Source organism: Canis lupus, chromosome 30, assembly GCF_011100685.1.
Source record: "Canis lupus familiaris isolate Mischka breed German Shepherd chromosome 30, alternate assembly UU_Cfam_GSD_1.0, whole genome shotgun sequence".
In the NCBI taxonomy this organism is placed as follows: Eukaryota; Metazoa; Chordata; class Mammalia; order Carnivora; family Canidae; genus Canis; species Canis lupus.
This window is the reverse complement of record NC_049251.1, coordinates 7,268,174-7,295,057: the sequence shown is the minus strand read 5'-3', so window position 1 is coordinate 7,295,057 and position 26,884 is coordinate 7,268,174. Positions and strand designations below refer to the sequence as shown.

General features: G+C 40.6%; 1 protein-coding gene across 3 annotated transcripts in view; it reads left to right on the top strand.

Annotated features, from left to right (window-relative positions):
* GPR176 (G protein-coupled receptor 176) overlaps positions 1-19,366 on the top strand; it is a 130,416-nt gene extending 111,050 nt beyond the window's left edge. For 2 of the 3 annotated variants that reach the window (XM_038580021.1, XM_038580022.1), the window contains 2 exons: positions 10,371-10,562; positions 15,857-19,366. In XM_038580021.1, coding sequence (XP_038435949.1) covers positions 10,371-10,562; positions 15,857-16,979 — 1,315 coding nt within the window. In that variant the 3' untranslated portion in view covers positions 16,980-19,366. Of the gene's footprint in view, positions 1-10,309; positions 10,563-15,856 lie in introns of all 3 variants that reach the window. The other variant, XM_038580023.1, reaches the window with a different exon arrangement.
* Positions 19,367-26,884: the final 7,518 nt, after the last annotated feature.

Here is a 26,884-nt window from a genome sequence, read left to right as displayed (position 1 = left end):
TCTACTTTGTTTCTCACTTCTGATTACTTCCAAGTCCCTCTGGTGAACTGTCCCCTTCCATCTTTACACATGGCTCCAGGTTTTTTTCTTTCCTCTGGGCTAGCCTCTCATTCTTTCTCTGTTTGTCAGACTTTTCCTTTGGGCAACTAATGATAACTATAACATATCACACTTACCTAGCATATGTTATGGGCAAGAGCGCTGTTCTCAGTGCTTTATGTATATTACTTGTATTGTCTCCTTTAATCCTCACAATGACCCTAGAATGTAGGCATTGTTATTATGCCAGCTTTACGCATGATGAAACTGAGGCAGAGAAAATTTAATTCATCCATGATCACACAGTTACTAAATAGGAAAGGTGGGACTTGAATCCAGGAGTAAGGTTTCAGAGTCTGTGGTCTTGTGCTCTTAGTCATTAAAATATCCTGCTTTTCCACAGGATAAAAATTTCCCTACACACTGAAGCTTTCTCAGAATGGACCTTCAACGATATTGTCTTTTATTTGCATACAAAAGGGCAGCAAAGTACTAATGTATACTTGTCTAGCCACTTGGAATACTTCTATAACCAGGGAATATAGCTTACCAGGAAAAAACAACCCCACAAATGATGTGCTCATGAATGAATATTAAAAATCATATGAGGAAAACCATAGAGAGAGCCAGCAAACCCAGTGATGGCAAAATTAACACTTCTAGAACTAGACACAGCAAAATGAAAGAAACATTAAGCATTTGAAAATATGATTATATATAAAAGAAGGAACAGAACCATGGTAAAATAACTGGATAATTGGAATCAGGGGTAGACACTTCTACTAGTTATAGATCAAAATTCAAATTTCAAAAAGCTTAATACTTAAGCTATAAAAAAGTATGATTTGATTATTTTCAGATGAATTGATGAAATGTAAGGTAGACTTGAGAAATATCACCCAGTTGTCAGAAAAGGATGAACTGATGGAAAATATGAATGAAAGGTCAAGAAATAGAACCAATAGAATGAGGCCAAATATAAGTCCAATATGAGTTCCAGAAGAAGAGAATAAAGAGAGTAGGGCAAAATTCAAAAAGGCAGTGGTTGATAATTTTCTAGAAATAAGGAAGACAGGAGGCAGCCCTGGTGACTCAGCGGTTTAGCACCGCCTTCAGCCCAAGGCGTGATCCTGGGAACCTGGGATTGACTACCATGTCGGGCTTCCTGCATAGAGCCTGCTTCTCCCTCTGCCTGTGTCTCTGCCTCTCTCTTTCTCTGTGTTTCTCATGAATAAATAAATAAAATCTTAAAAAAAAAAAAAAGAAGGAAGGAAGACATAAATCCTATGATTAAGGAAATGTGCCAAATTCCAAATATTTTAGTGAGACTGCAGAATTTTTAGTTTGTTGGGAAACCAACTCTCTCATATGCCTTTTGTGGAGGTTCATTTAGCAATATATATATATATATATATGTAAGTCTTTTGACTCAGAAATTTTTGCTTCTAGGAATTTGTCCTTAGTATATAATCAGTTTAGTTTCCAAAGATTTATATATATAAGGATGTTGATCTCAGCATTATACTATAGAGATAGATATATAGGAAACAGCTTTAAAAAACTCACCAGTATGCAAAGATGAATAAATTTGGGTATAATTGTAAAAGCACTGTTGCTTTTACGTAGCTGTTAAAATGATAAAGATCTATTTTTATTTACTGTCATAGATTGTTGATATGGTGACAGCATCTAGTTAAAAACCAATGTGCAGGGGCTCCTGGGTGGCTCAGTTGGTTATATATCTGACTTTGGCTGAGGCCTTGTGTTGTCTTGGCACTCAGCAGGAGTCTTCTTGTCTCCCTCTCCTTCTGCCCCTCCCCCTGCTCTTGCGCTCTCTGGCTCTCTGTCTCTCAAATAAAATCTTAACAAACAAACAAAACAACAAAAACTGTGCATAGATCGGTCCCACTGGCATAAACAAAAGTTTGTATATATAACAAGAGGTTTGGAAGGATAAGTGATTTAAGCTTACAGATGATTACCACTAGGTAGGTATTTTACTTTTTCCTTTATTATTTATTTATTTATTTATTTATTTATTTATTTATTTATTTATTTATTTTTATTATTTATTTTTACTCTCTTGTTTATTCTTCTTTATTATTTATTTATTCATTGTCTAAATTAAAAATTAACTATGTGTTACCTTAATAATTATAAGAAACAATAAAGCGTTTCTCTTGAGAAATAAAAAAAAAAACCTCAAACAAAAATGGTGCTATAAAGTTCTAGACCTCTCAAATAATTAGAGCAGTCCTAACGGCCAAGATATACATTGTATTACACAGTAATCAAACTGTGCCCTCAGAGCAAGATTCTTGCGTTTTGTTCTCTTTTGTTTCATCCTGCCTTTTCTTCTCTATGCAGCTTTCAGTTAGTCACCATATTTTTCAGTTTTTTCCTCTTCTTTGTAAAACAAAATATATGCTCTCACTGTACTTTATAGCTATTGCATAAGTGAGCTCATTTTTAAAACTGGAAATAAATGGATTAAAGTTAATTAAAATCTGTCTATCCTTTCTGTTTTGCCAGTGGTGGTGAGCAGCCGGGAAAGATGTCGTGAGTCAATGAGCAAGGATAATAAAAATTGGTCAAAGATGTCATCCTTTCTTATATTTATCTTCTGGTAGGAAAAGCTGTTTTTGCAGCTGTAGCTTATCCTGTCTGCAGGCCATGTTGAGAAGCTGAGCAGCAGTCTAACCCTGATCACTGCCCAGAGAAGGATTTCCTCAGGGCTCCATAGAGATTATAATTAGAGCTCAACGTGACTTGGCATGTTTTTGCTTTCAGTGCTGGGGAAGGGCTCTCTTTATATTTGGGGGAAAAACAAAACAAAACAATGAGTACATTGAGATGCTCAGTATGGTGAAGGCTGACAGTGAGTGGCTGTGGTAGTGCTCTCTGGCTGTCATCAGAATTTCCTACTGAGCATATAAAATTAAGATTCCCAGGACCTCCAGGATTCTCATTGGTTGGGCTGAGACCTAGGAATCTGTAGTTTTTAAAAAAATTTTTTTAAAGATTTTATTTATTTATTCATGAGAGACACACACAGAGAGGCAGAGATGCAGGCAGAGGGAGAAGCAGGCTCCATGCAAGGAGCCCAATGTGGGACTCAATCCCAGGACTCCAGGATCATGCTCTGGGCCAAAGGCAGGCACTAAACTACTAAGCCACCCAGGGATCCCCCAGAATCTGTATTTTAAAAGCTTCCCAGGTGATCCTAATGATTATGAAGATTTAGGAACCATAGATCTATGGCATGGTGTAGTAATAGGAGGTGTCTACTCCACGTAAAGTATTTATGTTTCTCGGGCAGCCTGGGTGGCTCAGCAGTAACCTGAGGTGCAACCTCAAAGGTAGCAACCAACGCCTTTGGTCCAGGGTGTGATCCTGGAGACCCAGGATCAAGTCCCACGTTGGGTTCCCAGTATGGAGCCTGCTTCTCCCTCTGCCTATGTCTCTGCCTCTGTGTGTGTGTGTGTGTGTGTGTGTGTGTGTGTGTGTGTGTGAGATGAATAAATAAATAAAATCTTTTTAAAACATTATGTTTCTCAGTGTTCCATCCTCCTTTTCCCCCTTATCTTCTTTTTCTGTTTTCTCACTTTAAAAAATTATCAAATATGTTATTTCTTGGGGTACCTGGGTGGCTCAGTTGGCTAAGTGGCTGACTTGATTTTGGCTCAGGTCGTGATATCAGGGTGGTGAGATCAAACTTCACATTAGGCTCCACGCTGGGAGTGAGGTCTGCTTAAGATTCTCTCTGTACCCCCCTTCCTCTAAAATAATAATAACAACAATAATAAGAATAATATAAAATTTGTTTTTAAAAATGTTATTTCTCAATTTTTACCTATGTAAATCCTGTGTATATTTATGGGACTACTAAATGAGGTTGCTGACCATTGCCTGGGATCTAGAATGTCACCTAAATAGTATTTTGGTATCGTGTGTATTTGTGTATGCATATCTACCCAAATGTCCTATAGATACTATTTACCAGTATCTACTCTCCGAAAGATGATATATAGCTTTCATGCTAAAATTATGAGACATAAAAAGCAAGAAAAATAACCCACAGTCAAGAGATATAAGGAATCAAAGATCTGAACTCAGGTATGATCCAGATATTGAAATTATTAGAGAGAGAATTTTTATTCTGATAATCCAGAATAATCTCCCTATCTTGAGGTCAACTGATCAGGAACCTTAATTCCTCTTTGTCATGTAACCTAATATATTCATAGGTTATAGGAATTAGTATATAGATATCTTTGGTGGTGGGGCATTATTCTGTTTACCACCCAAACTACATGTAATTAGAATCACAGAAGGAGAAGTGAGAGAGAATAGGGCAGCAGAAATACTTGAAGAATTGTTGACTGGCCAGGAATTTTCCAAAGATAATAAAAGGTAACAAACCATAGATCCAAGAAGATCAGAGTGCCCTAACCAGGTGTATAGACACACACACACACACACACACACACACACACACACACACACACACATTTCTAGACACATCATATTCAAACTGCTAAAAACCAAAGAGAAAGAATATCTTGAAGGAAGTTAGAGAAAACAGACAAAACATGCAGAAGAACAAATATAAGATTTAAGGCAGGCATATTACCAGAAACTACAAAATCCAAAAGACAATAAAGTGACTTTTGTCAAGTACTGGAGAAAAACCCTGCTCAACTCAGAAAATTATATCCAGAAACATATCTTTCAAAAGTGAAGGAAAAAGAGAGATGTTTTCAGACAAACTTTGAGAGAATTACTTACTAGCAGACCTCTACAAGAAATGTTAAGTTTTTTAGGCATGAGGAACATGATACCCGGCCGAAACTTGGGTATACATGAAGAAATGAACTCTCAAAGTGATTAAAGTGAAGATAAATATAAAAAAACTTTTCTCAGGACACCTGGGTAGCTTAGTCAGTCAAGTGTCTGCCTTCGGCTCATGTCATGATCCAGTGGTCCGGGATCCTTTCCCACATCAGGCTCCTTGCTCTTCAGGGGGTCTTCTTCTTCTACCCCTCCTCCTGCTTGTGCTCTCTCTTCTCTTTCTCTTTTTTTTTTTAATTTGGGAAAGCTTTATTTCCTGTTCACATCTCCATTATTTGATCCTTAACAAGTTTCTATTTATTTTTTTTAATTTTTATTTATTTATTTATTTATGATAGTCACAGAGAGAGAGAGAGAGAGAGAGAGAGAGAGAGGCAGAGACACAGGCAGAGGGAGAAGCAGGCTCCATGCAGGAAGCCCAATGTGGGACCCGATCCCGGGACTCCAGGATTACGCCCTGGGTAGAAGGCAGACGCCCAACCACTGAGCCACCCAGGCATCCCAGAGTCAAAATTTTTTAGAGGGAAAATTTAGTTGGAAAAAAATTTCTGGTTATTTCAAGGTTTGTCAAACACCATGAGTCGTAGTTAATTGACATGTCCATATCTTCAACATCAATTATTCAACATCAATTATTTTTAAGTAGCAAGTATATGCTGTAAAGAGAAGTCTTTATTTGTATTTTAGATTGAGAGGAATGATAGAGGACATGCATGCATGAATGTGTATGTGTATGCTCATGTGCTGGTAAGTGTGTGTGTGAGAGAGAGAGAGAGAGAGAGAGAGAGAAGAGAGAGAATTTATTTTTCTTATGTGTGATCAATTAGAGATTCATTGTTTGTGCTCCTCTTCTGATATTGTGGTCTAATTCAGGTTCTTAGAATCAAATAAGTCCGTTTTTAAGTGAGGAGAGAGATAGTTTAGAAAATGGGAAGAACACAGGCTTCTTCAGTTTCTTTCTTTCTGAGAGAGAGAGCACAAGCAAGGGGTGCAGCAGAAGGAGAGGGAGAAGCAGGTTCCCTACTGAGCAGGGAACCCAAACTGGGCTCGATCCCAGGACCCCAGGATTATAACCTGAGCCGAAGGCAGAGGCTTAACCATCTGAGCCATCTAGGTCCCTCTCAGCTTCAGGTTCTTTTTTTTTTTTTGCTTCAGGTTCTTAATAGCAAAAGGGATTAGGCTCCAGATGCCACCTACAGTTTTGTAAATAAGTGGAGATAAAATATGATTATAGCAGTCTCAGGTTTTTCAATAATAACTCATTGAAAACAAGTTTCCTCCTTCACAAATGTGAACATAACAATAAAATGTATGATTAAAAAACAACAATAAAACAGTATGCCTGACACACTTGAGAAAGAGTGGGAAAGATAGGAGAGTAGAGTATGAGGAATGATGGAAGTTAGCTTCAGTTAAGTTTCAAAAGAGTCTACTGTATGCTTGAGAGAACCTGGCCCACAGCCTGTCCCCTCTTTTGTAATGAATTTTCCTCTTTGTTACTCACAGTGTTTTACTCAACATAATCTACCAAACTAAGAAGATTAACAATGATAAGAGAGAAAAAAATCCTAAAAATCTTGATTTAGAAAAAGGAAAGATTGTAATGGGAAATTCCCAGTAAGCTGGAAACAACCCTGATTTTGACAATTGAAGATACTGACATGTACTCTGTCTTCCTGTGGTAGACTTCTTTCTCTCTCTTTGTTCTTTCTTTTTCCTTCCTTCCTCCCTCCCTCCCTTCCTCCATTCCTCCCTTCCTTCCTTCCTTCCTTCCTTCCTTCCTTCCTTCCTTCCTTCCTTCCTTCCTTCCTTCCTTCCTTCCTTCCTTCCTTCCTTCCTTCCTTCCTTCCTTTCCTCCTTTCAGATTTTATTTACTTATGTATTTATTTAGAGCACACGAGCCTCAAGCAGACTCCCTACTGACCACGAGCCCGTCTCAGGCTTGATTGCTTGATCTCATGCCTGAGCTGAAATCAGGTGTGTGATGCTTAACCAACTGAGCAGGAGGGCAGATTTAAGTGGGCTATTTCATTGTTGAATGGTTAGAGTTTAGGTCCTCTATGTAAACCTTAAGTGAGGAAAAGATGCTTTAGCAAGATTCTAATCTGTGCTTTAGTGGGAAAAGGCCAGGGGAAAAATCCAAATCACCAGAGCTTCAAATACATCATTATTGCTCAGTCTCTCCCCTTGGTCACAGAAAATCTTGAGGGGGCCTGAGGTGTTGGTAATCGTATCAACAGCTCTTACACTGAATAAGTGTATATATCTTCACACTACTGGTTTCTTCTCACCAAGGCAACATACTAATGTAAGGAAAGTTTGGGGGGGCACCTGGGTGGCGCAGTTGGTTAGGCATCTGCCTTTGGCTCAGGTCATGATCCCAGGGTCCTAGGATAGAGCACTGGTTTGGGCACCCTGCTCAGTGGGGAGCCTGCTTCTCCCCCTGCTCCCTGCTCATGATCTCTGTGCCTCTTCTCTCTCTCAGATAAATAAATAAAAATCTTGAAAAAAAAAAAAAAAGTTTGGGAGGGAATTTCCTGAAAGCAGGTGGCCTACTTACCTAAACACATGGCTAATTTTTTTTTTTTTACGTTGCCTGGCAGATAAGAGGTAGGCTGTAGAATATTCATATTTGAAGAAAGTCTCTTGACAGTAAGTTAGATCAATCTCTGAGGCACTGAGGCAGCTCCTTGTGGTGACCGGTTGCAGTCTGAGCCCTGCTATTCCTCCCTGACTCTATCCCAAGTGAAGCTGAGCTGTTGGCTCAGTGCGTTAGAGTGCATTCTCTGAGCATGTGCACAGAAGGTAGCCGTGTCCTTGGGTCATGACTGATTGACCCAATGGACCTGGTTCACCAGATACAAGCTTTACCAGTAAAATAGGCTGCCCTGCCTACCTGAAAACTTGGATCCTGGGAGACTCTTGAGGAGGCTACAGCCTCTGTTTAGAACTAGTGTTTCTGGAACTTTCCTCCGGGGCCAACCGTATCTGGGGTATGTGTTATCAAGTCCAGATTCCCAGTCCTATACCTATTAATTGTGATTCAGTATATCTGGTATAGCCATTCCGATGCACAGTGAGGTTTGGGAACTACTAACTTAGAATATTCTCACACGATGGACATACTACAAAAGGTGTTATCTTACCATAGAGATGTTTGCTTACCATTTGTCTCCTGATTTTACAAATCAATTTATTCAATAAATATTTACTGACTGCCTATTCTATGCCAGATACCAAGCAAGGCAGTGGAGCTGTAACAGTAAACAACATTGGCATGATTTTTGTCCTCATGAAATGGAGGGAAACAAGTAAACAAATTAGTAATTATGGTAAGAGCTATGAAGACCCCAACAGGATATTGTAGTAGAGTATAATGGAGGGAGGAGCAGTGAGTATTTAAAATAAAAAGCTAAAAAATAAAAAAATAAAATAAAATAAAATAAAATAAAATAAAATAAAATAAAAAGCTGGTTAAGGATGGCCTTCTGAGGAGGTGGCAGTTACATTAAGACCTAACTTAGGGGCACCTGGGTGACTCAGTGGTTGAGCGTTTGCCTTTGGCTCAGGTCGGGATCCCCCGGGGAACCTGCTTCTCCCTCTACCTATGTTTCTGCCTCTCTTTCTTTGTCTCTCATGAGTAAATAAATACAAATCTTAAAAAAAAAAAAAAAAAAAAAAAAAAAAACTAACTTAAAGGGAACCAGACATAGGAGGATTTTAGGCAGGATAAAAAAAACTTGTGCCAAGACATTGGGACAGGTTCAACTTTAATCCTATTTTGAGAATAGAAAGAAAGGCCAGAATGGCTGGTGCCTAACAAGCCCAGGGAAGAAAAGAGTGAGATTAGGCAGGTAGACACCAGATGGTGTAGACTTTTGAGGACCAAGGGGGTGGTAATAGATGAAGAGAGAAAGGGAATCAGGCATTTTGTTGGAAATAGGACTGTGGAATTGAAGAGAGGTCTAACATCAGACAAGAATATGGGAGTCATCAGCATGTAGATGAAGAGCCACCTGAATGGGTTATCTTGCCTAGAGAGCAGCTGTAGAGAGAGGGTAGAGAAGGCCTTAGTAAGGAAGACTAGGAGCAGCCAGGACATGAGAGGGTGGGAGGGTAGGAGGAAAACCAGGAGATTATAGGCCTGTGGAAGCCCCAGTAGGAGAATACTCAAAGATGTGTCATTGCATCATTGCTGCCTAGAATACTACAATCTCACACTCTAGCCGCTAGCTTCAAGTCGCTATTAAGGATACCAGATGTAGGGATCCCTGGGTGGCTCAGCGGTTTGGCGCCTGCCTTTGGCCCAGGGCGCGGTCCTGGAGTCCCAGGATTGAGTCCTGCATCGGGCTCCCGGTGTGGAGCCTGCTTCTCCCTCCTCCTGTGTCTCTGCCTCTCTCTCTCTATGTCTATCATAAATAAATAAATAAATCTTAAAAAAAAAAAAAAAAAAAAAAGGATACCAGATGTGACTAGTACAAATTGAAACATGTAAGTGTAAAACAAAATAGGGGTACCTGGGTGGCTCAGCTGGTTAAGCATCTGCTTTTGGCTCAGGTCCTGATCTCAGGGTCTTGGGGTTGAGCCCCGCATGGAGCTCCCTGCTCAGTAGGGGGTCTGCTTCTCTCTCCCTTGCCCCTCCTCCAACTCCTGCTTTCTCTCTCTCTCAAATAAATAAAATCTTTTAAAAATAAGTGTAAAACAAACTGCACTATGGACACCTAAAATGAATTTGATGTTATACAACATATTATATTTCAATTTAAAAAATGCACACCAAATTTCAAAGACAGGACAAAAAACAAGAATGATAAGTATTTCATCAATACTTTTAAATTAAGTAGTGATTATATGTTGAAATGATGAAGTTTGTGATATATTGGGTTAAATGAAGTATACTTTTAAAATTTCACTTGCTTTTTACTTTTGAAAAATATGGCTGCTAGAAATTTTTAATTACACATGTGGCCTGCGTCATATCTGTCTTGCAGAGTTTTGGCAACGTGAAGGTCATTGGCAAACTTGGTAAGAGTAGACTGCCCGAGATCAAGTAATACCTAGCAAATTCTTCATACTCAGATGAGACTGAGTCATCATCTAATACTGTTATGTCTAAAACTAAACAACAAAACTCACCATCAAAAATTCTTCTAGACTTTATGATGAGCACATAAGTGATTTAATAATTTCACTTAAACTGACAATATAATACAGAAGTATTTACATGAAATCCTTTGAAATCAACTCTCAAATGTGGTTTTTCGATCTTTTTTAACCTGTTCCTTTCTTTCCTTTTTTGTCTTCTTTCTTTGTTTCATTTAATTTTTTATTTTTAATTTTAAAAACTTTTTAATTTTATTTATTTATTTATTTATTTATTTATTTATTTATTTATTTATTTATTTGCACATCTGGCCAGGAAACTTCATGGTGTTATGGTCAACTTGCCGCACAACCGTGTTCAAATCTGTCACCAACAGGTTCATTAAAAACCTGGCCTGCTCCGGGATTTGTGCCAGCCTGGTCTGCGTGCCCTTTGACATCATCCTCAGCACCAGTCCTCACTGTTGCTGGTGGATCTACACCATGCTCTTCTGCAAGGTTGTCAAATTTCTGCACAAAGTCTTCTGCTCTGTGACGATCCTCAGCTTCCCTGCCATTGCCTTGGACAGGTAAGATCAGGTAGCCAGGGATTGGACTTCTTTTATTTCAAGTGCATTGAAAAATTAGCATCACAAAGCAAAGGGTGACTAGACAATGCTTTGTGGTCAATAGAGAATGTCTGAAATAGATGCCTCACAAAAGACATGTTGATTGCATGGCAGCCATGGCTAAAATAGGACCTTGAGAAAAGAAGTGGTATTGGGGCGGGGATTACACCATGAGGTTGCTGGGGCAGGCTGGATCCTGGAGTAGCTTCAACTTGGATGGAATTAGTGGTATTTGCATTGCAATTTGTAATAGATTGCTGATCTGATTGATGATTCTGCAATTAGTGCTTTTTGATGTAGGATGAAACATTTTTGGAAGAACAAGGAAACAATTCAGTGGTTATTTAACAAATGATTGGACAGCCCAGTTGGACCTGGTAAGATAATACCAGAATTCCTTTGGAGGATTGATTTCCAAGCCTTTATATTTCTCTTCCCATCCTCTTTTAAAGGATGTTCAGTTGGAAATGAATCCTATCTTAGCTGCTACCATCATACATAATTTGATCCAATTTATCGGGGTCAGGAGTAAAGATCTCAGTAATCAGCAGCTTCCTGCCTTCTTTTGTTGTGAGCGTTTAATGAATACAGTTTGAAATAATAATACGTTTTAGAGAATAGAAGTAAATAAGCAAATGAGCTGAGGAGTATTTTGCATCCATGAGTACTTTTGATTTCAAAATTTACAGAGAGGAAAAGTTGCCGAGGGGAAAGTGCTGGCTCTTCTGCCTTTATCCCCATTGATAAATTTAACTGGATTTTAGATGAATTTGGAATTTTAAAACTCTCTATCCATTCAAAACATACTTAATACCTTAATGAACTCAGAGGGCATGGATTGTAGAACCAATCTGTGGAGTGTCACTTCAGCCTCAGGCCTGCAACTCTGAATTTATCAGTTGCCCAGGGTCAGCTGCATGGAGGGATAGAGTCACACAAAGTCCCCAGCATACTAGGAGGAGTTACTGACTTTGGGGTTAAGAGAGGGGAGTCTGGAGCCTCAAGCTGGCTTTAAGCCCTACCCACCCTCTGTTCTTGTGCTGGGTTGCTTAGGGCAAAGTGGCTCAACCTTTCTGAGCCTGTTTCCTCAGCAGTAAGAAAAATTAAATGAATTATTTATGATCTGTGCTTGGATAAGCTGCACCAATATTTGTTTGTCTTTCTCTAGGTTTCCCTTTCAATTGGCACATTTTTCCTTAGATATATTGTCTGCAGTCATTGCACCATCAGATCTTGCTGCGAGCTACTCTAGCTCTTTGGGAGTTTCTCACTAGAAATTCACCATTTACAGGGGCAGGCAAAGCAAGTGACAAAGCCAAGTGTTACTGGCCGGATTGCAGTTCTGTGTCTGCATTCCTGTTCATAGGGGTCAGTAATTCAGCAGATGCAGCTAATACTTTATAGGTATTTAGACTCAGTAGGCAGGACTTTCTGTTTTCTTGGGAGAGAAATCAGAAATCTGGAGTTTTACCATTTATTTTATTTTTATTTTTTATTTATTTATTTTTTAAAGATTTTATTTATTTATTCATGAGAATATACAGAGAGGAGAGAGAGGCAGAGACACAGGCAGAGGGAGAAGCAGGCTCCATGCAGGGAGCCCGACGCGGGACTCGATCCCGGGTCATGCTCTGGGCCGAAGGCGGTGCTAAGCCGCTGAGCCACCCAGGCTGCCCACCGTTTTATTTTTTAAAGATTTTATTTTTATTTTATTTGTTTATTTAAATTATTTATTAATAGAGACAGAGAGGGGCAGAGACATAGGCAGAGGGAGAATTAGGCTTCCCATGGGGAGTGTGATACAGGACTCGATCCCAGGACTCCCGGATCACATTCTGAGCCAAAGGCAGATGTTCAACCACTGAGCCACCCAGGTGCCCCAAGATTTTATTTTTTTAAGCGATGGCTCAAACTCAGAACCCCTAGAACAAGAGTGGCGCACACTGAGCTAGCCAGACACCCCGAATTTTATTGTTTTTAAATGTTGGCAACTAATTTTCATTCAAAAGGATTATATGGATCACTCAAGCCCTTCAACAAGCTCTATGTGATGCCATTTTGTGTGTCTCTTTTGTGCTTGGCAAGAGGCCTTTGAAAATATAGAAAGTGCCATTGCACAGCACTGGACTCTTAACAGTGCAAAGTCATAGTGGAAAATCTAATTACACACTGGGGGATGCCCTAATGCATGTTGTGTTGAACCATTGTGCATTCGTGGCAGGGGTCCTTCTGATGCCCCTTGTGCCACCTGCTTAGTAGTTTTAGTCTTCAGTCTGCATTGTGGACTTTTCTTTCCTGAGAGTTTTTTCCAGCAGTTTTGTGGAGATATTATTTACATATCATAGAATTCACCCATTTTAAGTGTATAAGCCAATGGAGTTTAGTATAATTACAGCATTGTGTGGCCATTACCACAACCAATCTTTTTTTTTTTTTTTTTCACAACCAATCTTTAGAACAGTTCCATCACCCTAAAAAGAGACCTCCTGCTCATTTACATTCATTCCCCCTTCCCACTTGCAGACATAGGCAACCACTAATCTACTCTCTTCTCTGTCTGTATATGTTTGCTTTGGGGAGAGGGGGCGGTATTTCATTTTGTGGAATCAAGCAATGTGTTCTTTTATGTCAGGCTTCTTTCACTCAGCTTCATGATTTCTGGATTCATCCGTGCCTGAACATCAGTGTTTCATCCCTTTTTCCCCCAGTTCTGTTGAGATATAATTGATGTATAGTAACATATACATTTAAGGTGTACAGCAAAATGACTGGACTTACATATATTGTGGAAGGATTACTGGAGTAAATTTACTTAACATCCATCGTGTCATGCAGATATGAAAAAAGAAATGAAAAGAAGAAAAAAATGTTTTTTTTCTTGTGATGAGAACTCTTAGGATCTACTCTTAAAATTTTGCTCCATTCTTTTTTATTGCTGAATAATATTCCACTGTATGGATGTACCATATTTTGTTGGCCCACTTACTAGTTGATAGACATTTGGGTTGTTTCCACTTTTTGGCTCTTTATTTATTTATTTTTTTAAGATTTTAGTTATTCATGAGAGACACAGAGAGACAGAATCCTAGGCAGAGGGAGAAGTAGGCTCCCCACGAGGAGCCTGATATGGGACCCAATCACAGGACCCCAGATCACGACCTGAGCCAAAGGCAGACTCAACCACTGAGCCACCCAAGTACCCTCCACTTTTTGGCTCTTGTGAATAGTGGCTGCTATGAATCCTTAAAGATTTTTACAATAGGATGCAACAAGAGTGAGGATGCATTCTTCTGAACTGTTGGTTACTATACCTTGAAGCAGTGCAGTCATCCTCGTGGGTTGTTCTGGGCCCTTTGTCTTAGACAAGAAAAACATGTAAACAATAAGAAATCCTTATTTTCTTTCCAGCCAAAAATCGATTGTATTTTTACTATCATAAAAAAAAAAGTAAATATGCCCTTTAGTTAGAGAAAGAAGGCTAGTAAAAAAAAAATCCCATTTTATTACTTAGGGAAACAAGTTACTGGCAAGTGTAGTGTGGTGTCCATGAAGACAAAGGGAAGACAATTTTTTCTCTCACTTTCTTGAATACTTGTTTCCTGGCTCTGAGTCAGTGAGTTCATTGGGAGGCCACTTCCTGCATCATCTTCTAGAGATATGAATATTAGCAAATGATTTCTAGTAAGCCTGTGTGCTTTTCCAACACACAGTGGAAGTGTGGTTTTGTTACCTGTCAGTTGACCAATGGGAATGTATTTATGCATGGATGCCGCACCTGGGCACTGGATTGAGAAGTTGTGATTAGAAAAGTGCATCTATATTCAGAGAAAAAAAAATCAGGAGCATGCATAACCTCTGCACTTATTTTTCTCTTTTTTCTCCCTCCCAGAAAGAGATCTAGAACACATTTCACCATGCTCCGTCCATTCGTGATCATCCATGGTCATGTTGTGCTTATATTGCATCTCCCTCAGCCTGGAACATTCTCCCTCAGCTTGTTCCCTACCAGACTTCACCCAGTGCCATCTTCTGTTGACATTTTCCCAGGTGCTCCTTTTCCTGTCCCTCCTTTGTGCATACCTCTAGAAGAGCCATCATCTCCTTGGTTATAACTGCTCGTTTGCATGCCTTTTCCCCCACAGAGTTTATAGAGACATTATTGTGTGTCTTTCCATCTTTGTAACGCGGTACCTGGTGCCGTACCTGGCACATTGGTGGTGCTCAGAGATCCTCGTGACAGGAAGGCATGCATATTTCTCTGGCCCCCACGAGCAATGAATGTTAATAGAATTGTAAGGTCGACTCCAGCTTTAGCAACCGTGGAGGTGTATGCTCCCCATAGGTCTGATGGCTAGTGATAGCCCCTTCATGACAGATTTAGCTCGTAGGGTCTGAAGAATTACTCAGTTTCCCTATGTCACTGGTGATATTGAAACCAGGTGCTTTTGGAATTCTGATTACAAAATAATCAAGTGAAAGCTTGAAGGAAGAAATATCTGATCTGATTTTAACAAAAATCTAATCATGCGGGCATTTTAGACTTCTTAATCATGAGGGTTATTAAGTGATTATCATGGGAACAATGGCTATGGAGCAGGCATACTTTTTGTCAGTTGAATTGATTTTGTGCAAGGACAGTCTGTTCTTTACATGGGGTTCTTCTGCCTCGAGCAGCTGTAAATGCTAATGATGTCCATGCATGCACGATTGCATGAGTCTGCTTTAGATATGTGTGTGGACAAACTTCTTTCTACTAGTGGCTTTGAAAACTGAATAAGCTCCTCTAGCCCATGTAAATTTTTTTTTTACAAGTTACCCTTTACCCTTAAATTGGAAAATTGATGTCTTTACAGCAGGTGGAGACATCCTTTATATTGAGGGCACTCCTTGGCATCTAATGCTGGTGGCGATATTTACAAAGTTAGCTATGAAATGAAATTACAAAAAAAAAAAAAGAAATGAAATTACATACTGGTTTTCCTGATAGTCTTGAGAATCCCATATGACAGGGCTCTTCTCTGCTCATTTGAAACGTTACTTTTATGTTTATTTGTTTTTTGGCCTTAGTAATGCTTCTATTGTACAGCAAAGTCTAAGATCTGGCTTCCTAGTTCCCCCAGTGTGATTCCCTCTGTCTTAGAATAAAAGATCTTGACTCATTTTTTCCTCTTCTCTCCTACTTTTGGTAATATAGATTCCCCTGATTTAAACAATATATTCTCCTGTGAAATGAATTTCACTTGTGCATTTTGCAGGTATTACTCCGTCCTTTATCCATTGGAGAGAAAAATATCTGATGCCAGGTCCCGTGAACTGGTGATGTACATCTGGGCCCATGCAGTGGTGGCCAGCATTCCTGTGTTTGCAGTGACGGATGTGGCTGACATCTATGCCATGTCCACCTGCACCGAAGTCTGGAGCAAGTCGTTGGGCCACCTGCTATATGTTCTGATCTACAACATCACTACAGTCATCGTGCCTGTGGCTGTGGTCTTCCTCTTCTTGATACTGATCCGACGGGCCCTGAGTGCTAGTCAGAAGAAGAAGGTCATCATAGCAGCACTTCGGACCCCCCAGAATACCATCTCTATCCCCTATGCCTCCCAGCGGGAGGCAGAGCTGCATGCCACCCTGCTCTCCATGGTGATGGTCTTCATCTTATGTAGTGTGCCCTATGCCACCCTGGTTGTCTATCAGACAGTGCTCAACGTCCCTGACACATCTGTCTTCCTGCTGCTCACTGCCATTTGGCTGCCCAAGGTCTCCCTGTTGGCGAATCCTGTGCTCTTTCTGACTGTGAACAAGTCTGTCCGCAAATGCTTGGTAGGGACATTGGTACAACTGCACCACCGGTACAGTCGCCGTAATGTAGTTAGTGCAGGGAGTGGGGTGGCTGAGGCCAGCCTGGAGCCCAGCATGCGCTCGGGCAGCCAGCTCCTGGAGATGTTCCACATTGGTCAGCAGCAGATCTTTAAGCCCACAGAGGATGAGGAAGAGAGTGAAGCCAAGTACACTGGCTCAGCTGACCTCCAGGCCAAGGAGATACTTGGTACCTGCCCAGAGGGAGGGCAGGGGCCACAGTTTGCACCTCCCACACCACTCCTAGGCACAGTAGACTCTCTATCCCAGGTGGTACCAACAGCCCCTGTGGAACCTGAATCATTGCCTGACAAGTATTCCCTGCAGTTTGGCTTTGGGCCTTTTGAGTTGCCTCCTCAGTGGCTCTCAGAGACCCGAAACAGCAAGAAGCGGCTGCTTCCTCCCTTGGGTAACACCCCAGAGGAGCTTATTCAGACAAAGATGCCCAAGGTAGGCAGGGTGGAGCGGAAGATGAGCAGAAACAATAAAGTGAGCATTTTTCCAAAGGTGGATTCCTAGTAAGGATTGTAAATCCCTGGAAGCAACAGGGAGCTCCCACGCTCCTGCCTTCCCTTCCCTCTGGCTGGCCCTAGGATTTATGTGATCTTATTGCAACTGAGTATGGGTTGACTCCTCCTGTGTGGGCCTGATGCTTTTTGAATGAGAGGGAAATCTATGTAAGATCAAGTGTCCTCTTTATTGAGGGAGTATATATATATATTTATCTCAGTGATCTGTGTCCTTAGTAAAGTTTGCATTCCTCTCTGTGGAGACAAAAGCTGGGCGTGTGGAACAGGTCTTGGAATGGGTACTCCATAGGCATTTTCTGAGGACTCTTTGGTTCCTGGGCCCAGCAGAGAGTACAGGGAGAGAAGAATGTCTCTGAGCTCAAAGGGAGTGCGGGCACTCTAAGGGAAGCCCAAGATAATTATGGAGTGGTGTGGCCACAAAGAAAATAATGCCTGTTCGATTGACTCAAATATGACAAATATTAAAAATGTTTAGTATTGATCTGTATATTCAGGGAAGATAGGGACTTGGCATTTGACACCTTTTCTCTGGGAGGCCTGATTGTATGACTCAGTTTCTCCTGAAGTCCTTCATCTCTTTCACTGGGATATAGATAAAGAATGGCGATTCCACCCCCATTTGACAGACAAGGCAAAAGATGTGCCACGGGGTAAGGGAGGAGAGATAATCCTGACATTCTCTGGATTATCCTGACATTCTCCTGGCATCACTAAAGCCTCAGGAACCTGTGTCTGCAGTGTTGGTTGGGAAACACTACAAGTGCTTTACTATGTCTTTCCCCCTTAAATTGCATATTTTCAACTAATGAGAGAGAGAAGGTAAGAGGTAGAGAAGAAGGAAATGTCCAAACCCTGTAGTCTCTTCTCTTCAACATTGATTTCATGTGAAAGGGGCTATATCAAATCAGTAGGAGTGAAGTATATTGAAAAAAGTATCTTGTGCAAATTTTTGGAATTAAAAGGTAATTTAAAAATGCAGAGTTAGTGTAAACTAGGCCCTCTGGAAACATCGAGCTAAAAATACTTCATTAGGAAAGGTGCTTCTGCCCAAAGGAGGGAAAGATGCCTTCCTTCCGTAGAGGACTCCAGAGCGGGGTGTGGCCAGTCTCATTTTCAGTCTCTTTTTGGACACAAAGGAGGAACAGGACAGGGAGAAAGATGTAACCAGTTTAAAATGCCAAGGCAGGACCCAGCCCCAGTGAGCCCTTCACTTCCTCTCTTCTGGTAAAGTTTTAGCAGGAGTCAGAATGGAAGAGGGAGGAAGACTGTGTTCTTAACAGATTAGCCTCCTGGGTGTGTGTGGGGGGGGGGTGCTCTCACAGGCAATTCAAGTCCACTTTAGGGAGGATGCCACCAGGCTAAATTCAAACCGTTGATGACACTTCACTTTTAATGACAGCAAATCAAGTGTCAGCTCCACTCTTCTATCTGGGACATGTTGTACTTGTTAATAGTATGTTGGTGGCAGAGGTGGCAATCCAGTGCCCTGAGCGAGCTTGAATGAAAGTGGGAGTTCTCACCGGCAAACTTCCTTCCGCATCCCAGGGGCAGTGGTCCTCATGGATCACTTCCTTGTCCTTTGGAGGAAGCTCAGACTATGTGTAGGGAGTTTCCTTTTGCTCTTCTCTCCTGGGTGTGGTGTCTTGTGATTCCAGAATATGAGCCCAAGGTCCCTTTCCTGGAAGAGGGAAAGCCTTCCTCTTCGTGTTGTGTCTCCTTGGCAGAATTGTGTGCTCTCGGCACACACAGGGGCCTGCCACCGCCTCTCTCCTGGCCTCCCAGGCCTTCTGTGCATGCCATCTGTAGCACCATGCCCCCTGATAGTTAACTGTGGCCCTTCAAGCTTATCTTTCAAAACCTTCACAATTGTTACAACTTTCCTCCAGGGGAAACATCATCTGTCAGAAAACTGTGTCCACTCTAGAAGAATCTGTCAAATGTAGCCACTTAGGTGTTGTTCTGATAATATCTATGTACATCTTAATACATTCTGGTGAGGCGGAATTTGGTAGTTATTTCTTATGTATGTTTGAAGCAGATGGTTGACTTCTAACAGGTCATTGCCAGGTGTATTTCTATAGTCTTTGAAGAATTCCATTTTAATAAAAAACTGAAAAGCCGTTTCCAAACGCAAAAAAGGTTGCATGAGCTATGGGTTTTTTTGTTGTTGTTGTTTCTTCTGTTCCCTCTCGAGTGAGCATATTCCTGTAAATGCTGAATGTTGATTTAATCAAAATCATAGCAATATCAGGAAGGTAGAGGAGAAGTAGGGGGATGATTGTGCAGGAGAGCATCTACCCTGACAGGATGCAATGCAATGCAATGATGTCCAGAATGGATGATGCAAAACAGAATACACATATTTTGGAATATGGAGATGTGTGACTGTGGCTGAATTATTGCAAGTCCTTGACTGCTTTGTGTGTTTGTTTTAAACCTTTTTGTTATATTTTATTTTTATTTTTTAAAGATTTTTATTTATTCGTGAGACACAGAGAGAGAGGGAAACAGAGACACAGGCAGAGGGAGAAGCAGGCTCCATGCAGGGAGCCTGATGTGGGACTCGATCCAGGGTCTCCAGGATCACACCCCGGACCAAAGGCAGCACTAAACCACTGAGCCACCGGGGCTGCCCTTTTTGTTATATTTTAAAACAATCTACATGTGAGGCACTTGGGTGGCTCAGTCAGTTAAGCATCTGCCTTCAGCTTAGGTCATGACCTGAGGTCCTGGGATCAAGCCCTGCCTTACGCTCCCTTCTCAGCAGAGTCTGCTTCTCCTTTCTCTCTCCCTCTGCCTCCCCCTGTGCCCTTGCTTGTGCTATCTCTCTGTCTCAAATAAATAAAATCTTTTTTTAAAAAAAATAAAATAATCTACATATATAGATAAAAATACAAATCAACTTAAAAACCTGAATTTTGGGACGCCTGGATGGCTTAGCAGTTGAGCATCTGTCTTTGGCTCAGGACGTGATCCCGGGGTCCCGGGATCGAGTCCCACATTGGGCTCCCTGCGAGGAGCCTGCTTCTCCTTCTGCCTATGTCTCTGCCTCTCTCTGTGTCTCTCATGAATAAATAAAAATAAATCTTAAAAAATTTTTTTCTGAATTTTGCAGCACACCATCAGACTAAACAAATGAAAAATAGAAGAAACCATAAGCATCATTAAAAGGAATTGAGAAAATTAGACAATTCAGGCTTTCAGAGTAACTAATGGCTTTCTGCTGATACACTCAAATAATGTCAGTTTACTCAGATAATTCCTTTGGTTCAGCTCTATGAACTGGGCAGTTATAGGCTGTTTTGAATTCTATTTCCCTCCTATCTTTTCTCAGTAACCAAGAAGTAATATTTCTTCTTTCTTTTTTTGTGTGTATTTAATAAAATACCTTTGACAATGATTGCTACTTTTTTTTAAAGATGTTATTTATCTATTTGACAAAGAGAACCAGAGAGCACAAATGAGGGGAACAGCAGAGGGAGTGAGAGAACTCCCCACTGAGCAGGGGCCTGATTTGGGCTTTGATCCCAGGAACTTGGTTAATGACTGAGCCACCCTGGCACCCCTGATTGCTACTTTTTTTTTTTTAAAGATCTTATTTGTTTATTCGTGAGAGACACACAGAGAGAGGCAGAGACATAGGCAGAGGAAGAAGCAGGCTCCCCATGGGGTGCCTGATACTGGACTCGATCCCGGGACTCTGGGATCATACCCAGAGCCAAAGGCAGACACTCAAACACTGAGCCACCCAGGTGCCCCTGATTGCTACTTTTTAGGAGCAAGTTTAAGTAATGCTAGTTTATTTACTTTAGAAATGTAGAACCTAGGCAGCCCTGGTGGTGCAGCGGTTTAGTGCCACCTGCAGCCTGGGGTGTGATCCTGGAGACCCAGGATCGAGTCCCACATCGGGCTCCCTGCATGGAGCCTGCTTCTTCCTCTGCCTGTGTCTCTGCCAATCTCTCTCTCTGTGTGTGTGTCTCTATGAATAAATAAATAAAAAAAAATGTAGAACCCACCTAATATTTTAGATTTATACAAAAATATTAAGTTTAATGAATCCAACTATTCTGGAATTTGTTTGCTTATTTGTAATTTATCTTAAGATAAATATCTAAAGACAATATCTAAAGTGAACACTATATAAGTACATTTGCATTAACTGCTTCAAGACATTAGAATATTATCTAGAACGTCTCAATTAGTTTTAATTTATAATACTCTCTGCCTTAAAGTTTGTTCCCTTGGTAGCATTTGGCTTCTCACTGCCTGCTTTGTATTTGTATATGATGTTTCACTGGAGGATATTAAAGCACAGCCCACAGACTTTCTGTAGGCAATGATATGATCTCTATTCTGCAGCTGGGGAACCAGAGACACAGATGGCCACGTCATTAGTTCTCAGAGATGAAGCAAGTTAGAGACAGAGCTGAAAACAGTACAGAAGGCATTAAGGCCCCATTCTTTCACTGCACCCTCCAAAGTACTGATGATCATTATCATCCACTGTTACCATGATTATTTTTGAATACCCACTTGGCACATGTTATTAAACTGTATTGGGGACTGGATTAAAACCCTTAATGCCTGACAGCTGCTTTTCTCAGTGTTATTCCTCAAATTTCCTTTGGCTCCATGATTTCCCATTTCACCGTAGAGTAATTTGGTGCAGATTAAACGTTAAGAAACTCTTAATGGAAAAAAAAAAAAAAAGAAACTCTTAATGGGATGCTAAGTTTGAGATCATTCGGCTGAGAGTATTCACAGACATCGTCTTCTGTCTCATGTTCTCCTTGTTAATTTCTGCACCGAGGTTACCCTTCGTTTAGTTTAAGAGTCATCACCATCAAATACTCTCAGCCATTGGCCACGCTCCCGCAGGGACACTTGATACTAGTTTTCTGCAAGCATCTGAAATGTTTACAAGATTCATTCATTCAGAACACTAAATATTACTGTATTTCATAATGCTATTATAGTCGAGTATAAAGTACTTAAGATATGGTTCCTGCCCTCTAGATGGCCTGGGGGAGAGAAGAAAGCCCTTTTAAGAGATGGAGTAATGCTCACGTGCTAACAAGAAGTGCTGATGGAAAGTGAATTCTGTTTCACTAAGTGTGTGCAACTTCCTCAGCGATTTTCTTTGATGGTTGGCAAGGTGTTTCTTTACATTCAGGAAATTCTCTCCATTAAATGCTCATTTACTTCACATAGTCATAGCACTTCGAATATGGAGGATCGTTGTCTACTTATAATTTAACATGGGATATCGAGGCCTAGGAGATTGATTTTTTTTCACAGCCTTGGACCAGAACTCATAATTTTTAAAAATGCCTAGTCCATAAGCTAGATGCGGGAAGTTGAAATTAGTGCTCTTAAATGTCTTTTTCATGCTGAAATGTAAACAATTCAGTAGATAGCAATTGAGGAGATGAAGAAATATTTTCCTAGGTAAGGTTTCCCATTATCCTATCTGCTACTTATTGCAGATAGGTAACTACTCCTCGGCACTCAGAAATCCCCCTCACCGCTGACACTCTCTCAAATGAGTAGGGATGAGGAGTTGGAGGGGACTCATGTGACCATCTAGCCCCTGTCCCTTGCAAGATCACTAGACATGATTAGAGAAGGGCTGAAAAACTCACTTGCCCAGAAATAGTTTGCTGGAGGATTTGACTCAGAGTCTGTGACCAGTGAAAGGTAGAGCAATTAATGCATGAATGCAAATATGCCACCTGAATACAAAATTCCCCCAAATTTGGCCCGAGGTAACAATCTCTAGATTCATAATAAACAGTTGGCAATTTTCACAAAAATACCAAGTCATCTGTAGCAAAATATGTAAGATAAATGAGCATTTAGTAGATGGTGGAAGTAGGGTGCCTGGGTGGCTCAGTTGGTTGAGTACCTTCAGCCCAGGTCTTGATCCTGGGTTTTGGGATTTAGCCCCACATCAGGCTTCCTGCTCAGCGGGGAGTGTGCTTCTCCCTCTCTCTCTGCCTGCCACTCCCCCCTGCTTAGTGCTCTCTCTCTCTCTCAAATAAATAAAATCTTTCATAAAAAATTAATGACAGAAGTGAACTGAACCTGACAATTTGTCTTTCATCTTCCAGTATAAATTGGAAAGCTGTTTTTATTTGAAATAAAAACTCAAAAAAAAAAACTCATTTTATTAACAATTGCAGTGAAATGTTTGAATCTCAGGAACATTCTAATGTCTCTGTTTCTACAAAGTAAGGAAAAATGCTCAGGAGTTAGCTTCCAACTAATTAATAGACTGGCTGGTAAATTGAAGCCTACAGATAAGAAGGGTCCTGTCTTTCTGAAGTCAACAGTAGAGGGGGATGCAAACCCAGAGCTCATAAAACCTAATTCATTTGGTTGCATCATGCTATAAAAATAGGGCACACCTATTGTCATTTTGTTTTGTTTTATTCTTTGCTTGTAAAGTGCAGAGGACAAGACTGATGACTGTTACTATTGCCCAGATGTTTCTAAACAGGCAAATCCTGCTGTTCAGCTTGTTGAGCAGGTGTCTGACACTGGAGCAGGTTGTTTCCAGAGGGAGCCAAGCCTGCTTAAATTGGGTGATCACAGAGTCTCAGAGCTGAAAGTAAGCTCGGACGTAAGCTCGGAAGCCTTTATCCAGCCCTTTTACTAGATGAAGAAACAGGTTGAGGGAGGTCCAAAGACCAGGCCCAGGTCATCTCTTTGCATAGCCCTGATGAGAAACCAGGGATGTATAATTTAAGATGGTTTTAGGTGTCAGTGTATGAATCACATAACACATGTTGAGCCAAATTAGAATTTTCTGGTTTGTTATGAGATAATGAAGGGAAAATAAATCAACTGTTAAATAAGGAGTTTGAATGATCAAAGAAGAAAGAGGTTTAACAAGAAAGCTAATAGTCATCAAAATATTGAGTAGTTCCTGGTGTAATAAACACCTTGGAAACATTACTTTGAATTTGAGCTAAGAAAAAAGAGGTGTTAGAAGGAAGTGAGGTGCTAAGAAATAGAGAATGGCAGCCTGGCTGCTGACTGATGAACAGCCCCCTGTGCTTATTTACCTATTTCTATATCTCCGAGACGTTAACCCCGAGAAAATGAATTTCTCTATGTAGCTCCTTAAGACCCTTGAAGTTTGATTTGAATACATTTCTAATATGCTGTGTGAATCACTTTTAACTCATGTTAAAATAAAGGTTTACATCATAATAAAGCTTTATATAATTCATATACTAAAAATGCATTTTATACATAGATCAGAGACTCAATTTAAAACAACAACAAAAGGGGCGCTTGTGTGGCTCAGCGGTTGAGCGTCTGCCTTCAGCTTCAGGGTATAATTCCAGGATCCTGGGATGGAGTCCCACATTGGGCTCCCTGTGTGGAACCTGCTTCTCCCTCTGCCTGTGTCTCTGCCTCTCTCTGTATCTCTCATGAATGAATGAATGAATGAATGAATGAATAAATAAATAAATAACATTTAAAAATAAATAAATGATAAATTTATAAATAAAATAGCAACAACAAAAAAACAAAACACAAAGCCTACAGGATCAGAGACCTAGCTCAAAATAGGAGTTATGGTTTGGAATCAAAGAGAAGAGTAGCTGGACAGTGTTCAGAAACAGTGGGTTTCAATCCAGGATTTGATTGCTGCACAGAAATTGCTAAACTTCTCTTCACCTATTATCCACAAGCAGTGTCTCATCCATTCCTCTGGCACAGGCAACATGCCGGGAGCAGAGCACTGTAACCTCAACTGGCATCCAGCAATGGAAACTGCAGCTAGCCTCTAGAATGTTCTGGCAACGCTTTAATTCTTTACAGATACAGAATTGCTGCAGGTGACCAAACTATAACTAGAGTTACTACGAGGGACTTCTCTGAGAAGAGAAATATATTTCTCCCTTGCTGGTGAATGACTCACTTGGCAGAGCTTATCTCTTAAGGCCAGATCTGAGATGACCCCTCCCCCCAAAAAATCATTCCAGATTTTGGAAGATATCTTCATTTTTTTATTTACTTTACTATCTTTTAAGAAACAAGCCTCTACTAGTGTTCTGGGTCATAATTGTAAGGCTGCACTCATGATGTGTGTATGTATGTTGATTTTTATGTGCCTCCTCAGACTCTTGGCATAGTTTTTTTTTTTTTTTTTCCTCCCTCCACGCTGAAATTCATATTGCTTGGACAAGTTAAACAAGGTCACATGACAATGCCTGGGCTAACTCCTTTCACTTAAAATTCAGGGGGTATCATTACACATTTGGGCTAATAGAGTTTTTAAAAGATTTATTTATTCATGAGAGATGCAGAGAGAGAGGCAGAGACACAGGCAGTTATTTTTAAAGTGTCGTTTTAAAACTGTTTTAAGTTAGTGTTTTTTCAAAGCATGCTTCATGTTCCACTGCACCAGAATCACCCAGGTGTCTGTTAAAATGCAGATTCCTGTGTTTGACCCCAGATCTACTAAGTCAGGGAATGGGGATGAAAATGAACATTGTAAGTGACACACAAAATGATCTCGATGAACAACAAAATCTGAGAAGCCATTTTTAGCAGATTTATTTCATGACTTTGAAGTACTAAAAAAGCACTAAAAAAAATACTAAACACATACTAGATTTAAAGTACAATTTACTTTAAATAAAAATAAGGTCACCTGCTTCAGAACTTGCTTTATTGGTCTCTAAGGGCTTTATTTCCTTTCCTGTTCATGCCTCTTGGTTACATGCATGGCACTGTGACCACGCAGGATCAGGAAGGGCGGGGGAGGGTGCAGTTGGTATAAAGGGGGCAAATGAAATGAAACATGAACTTCTTTTAAAGTCTGTAGATTTTATATAAATACAGACGTGTGAGAACTTCAGTCTTTCAAAGTCACCAACGGTTATTTGATATATTTATAATATGCATTAGGATATTTTAAAAAATCCATTGTTTTTAAAAATATTTTATTTATTTATACATGAGAGACACAGAGAGAGAGGCAGAGACTTAAGCAGAGGGAGAAGCAGGCTCCTCACAAGGAGCCCGATGTGGGACTCGATCCCCGGACCCCGGGATCACGACCTGAGCAGAAGGCTCCACCGCTGAGCCACCCAGGTGCCTCTCCACTCTGTTTTTTTTTGTTTGTTTGTTTTTAAGATTTAATTCTCACTCTTCCAATTCAGATAGCTATTTAAAGATGTATCCAAGCACAGTTCAAACATACAGGATATTTGTTTTCAGTGGTTTTTTGGTACACCTAAAATCCAAGGAAAGTGAGTTTGAGAGGTTTGTTTTTAACAGAAGACAATCAGCACCATCTAGTGGATACTCTTCTTGAATTCAGTCCAGAGAGGAGGTGAAGAGCGCAGGCTTTGAAACTGGGTTGGAAACAGTCGGTTAGTTCCCGAGTGACCTCAGGCAAACTACTTAACTGCTCTGTGGTTAGTGTCACCTCATAGGCTGTTATGGAGTGAAGTGAGATGATCCATTTAAGGCATGTCCCAAACACTCAGTAAATTTATTATTTTTTAAGATTTCATTTATTTGAGAGCATGAGCAGGGAGGATTGGGAGAAGCAGACTCCCCACTAAGCAGGGAGCCTGACATGGCGCTGAGATCATGACCTGAGCCAAAGGCAACCACTTAACCACCTGAGCCACCCAGGTGCCCCTAAATGTTATTTTTTAATAACACTACACCGTAGGCTCACAGGATGTGGGAGCTGTCGAGTGGCACACATTTTTAACTGCCCTCCAAAATAAATGGCTATTTGGTCTAGTTCAGAGAATCTATAATACAAGGCTTATGAGGTTCTGCTCCTAGGGTGCTGTCACATTTGGCAGAAGCTTATGGCAAGAAAAGGGAAATTGGGGCAACAAAACTGGAATGGTAGTTAGG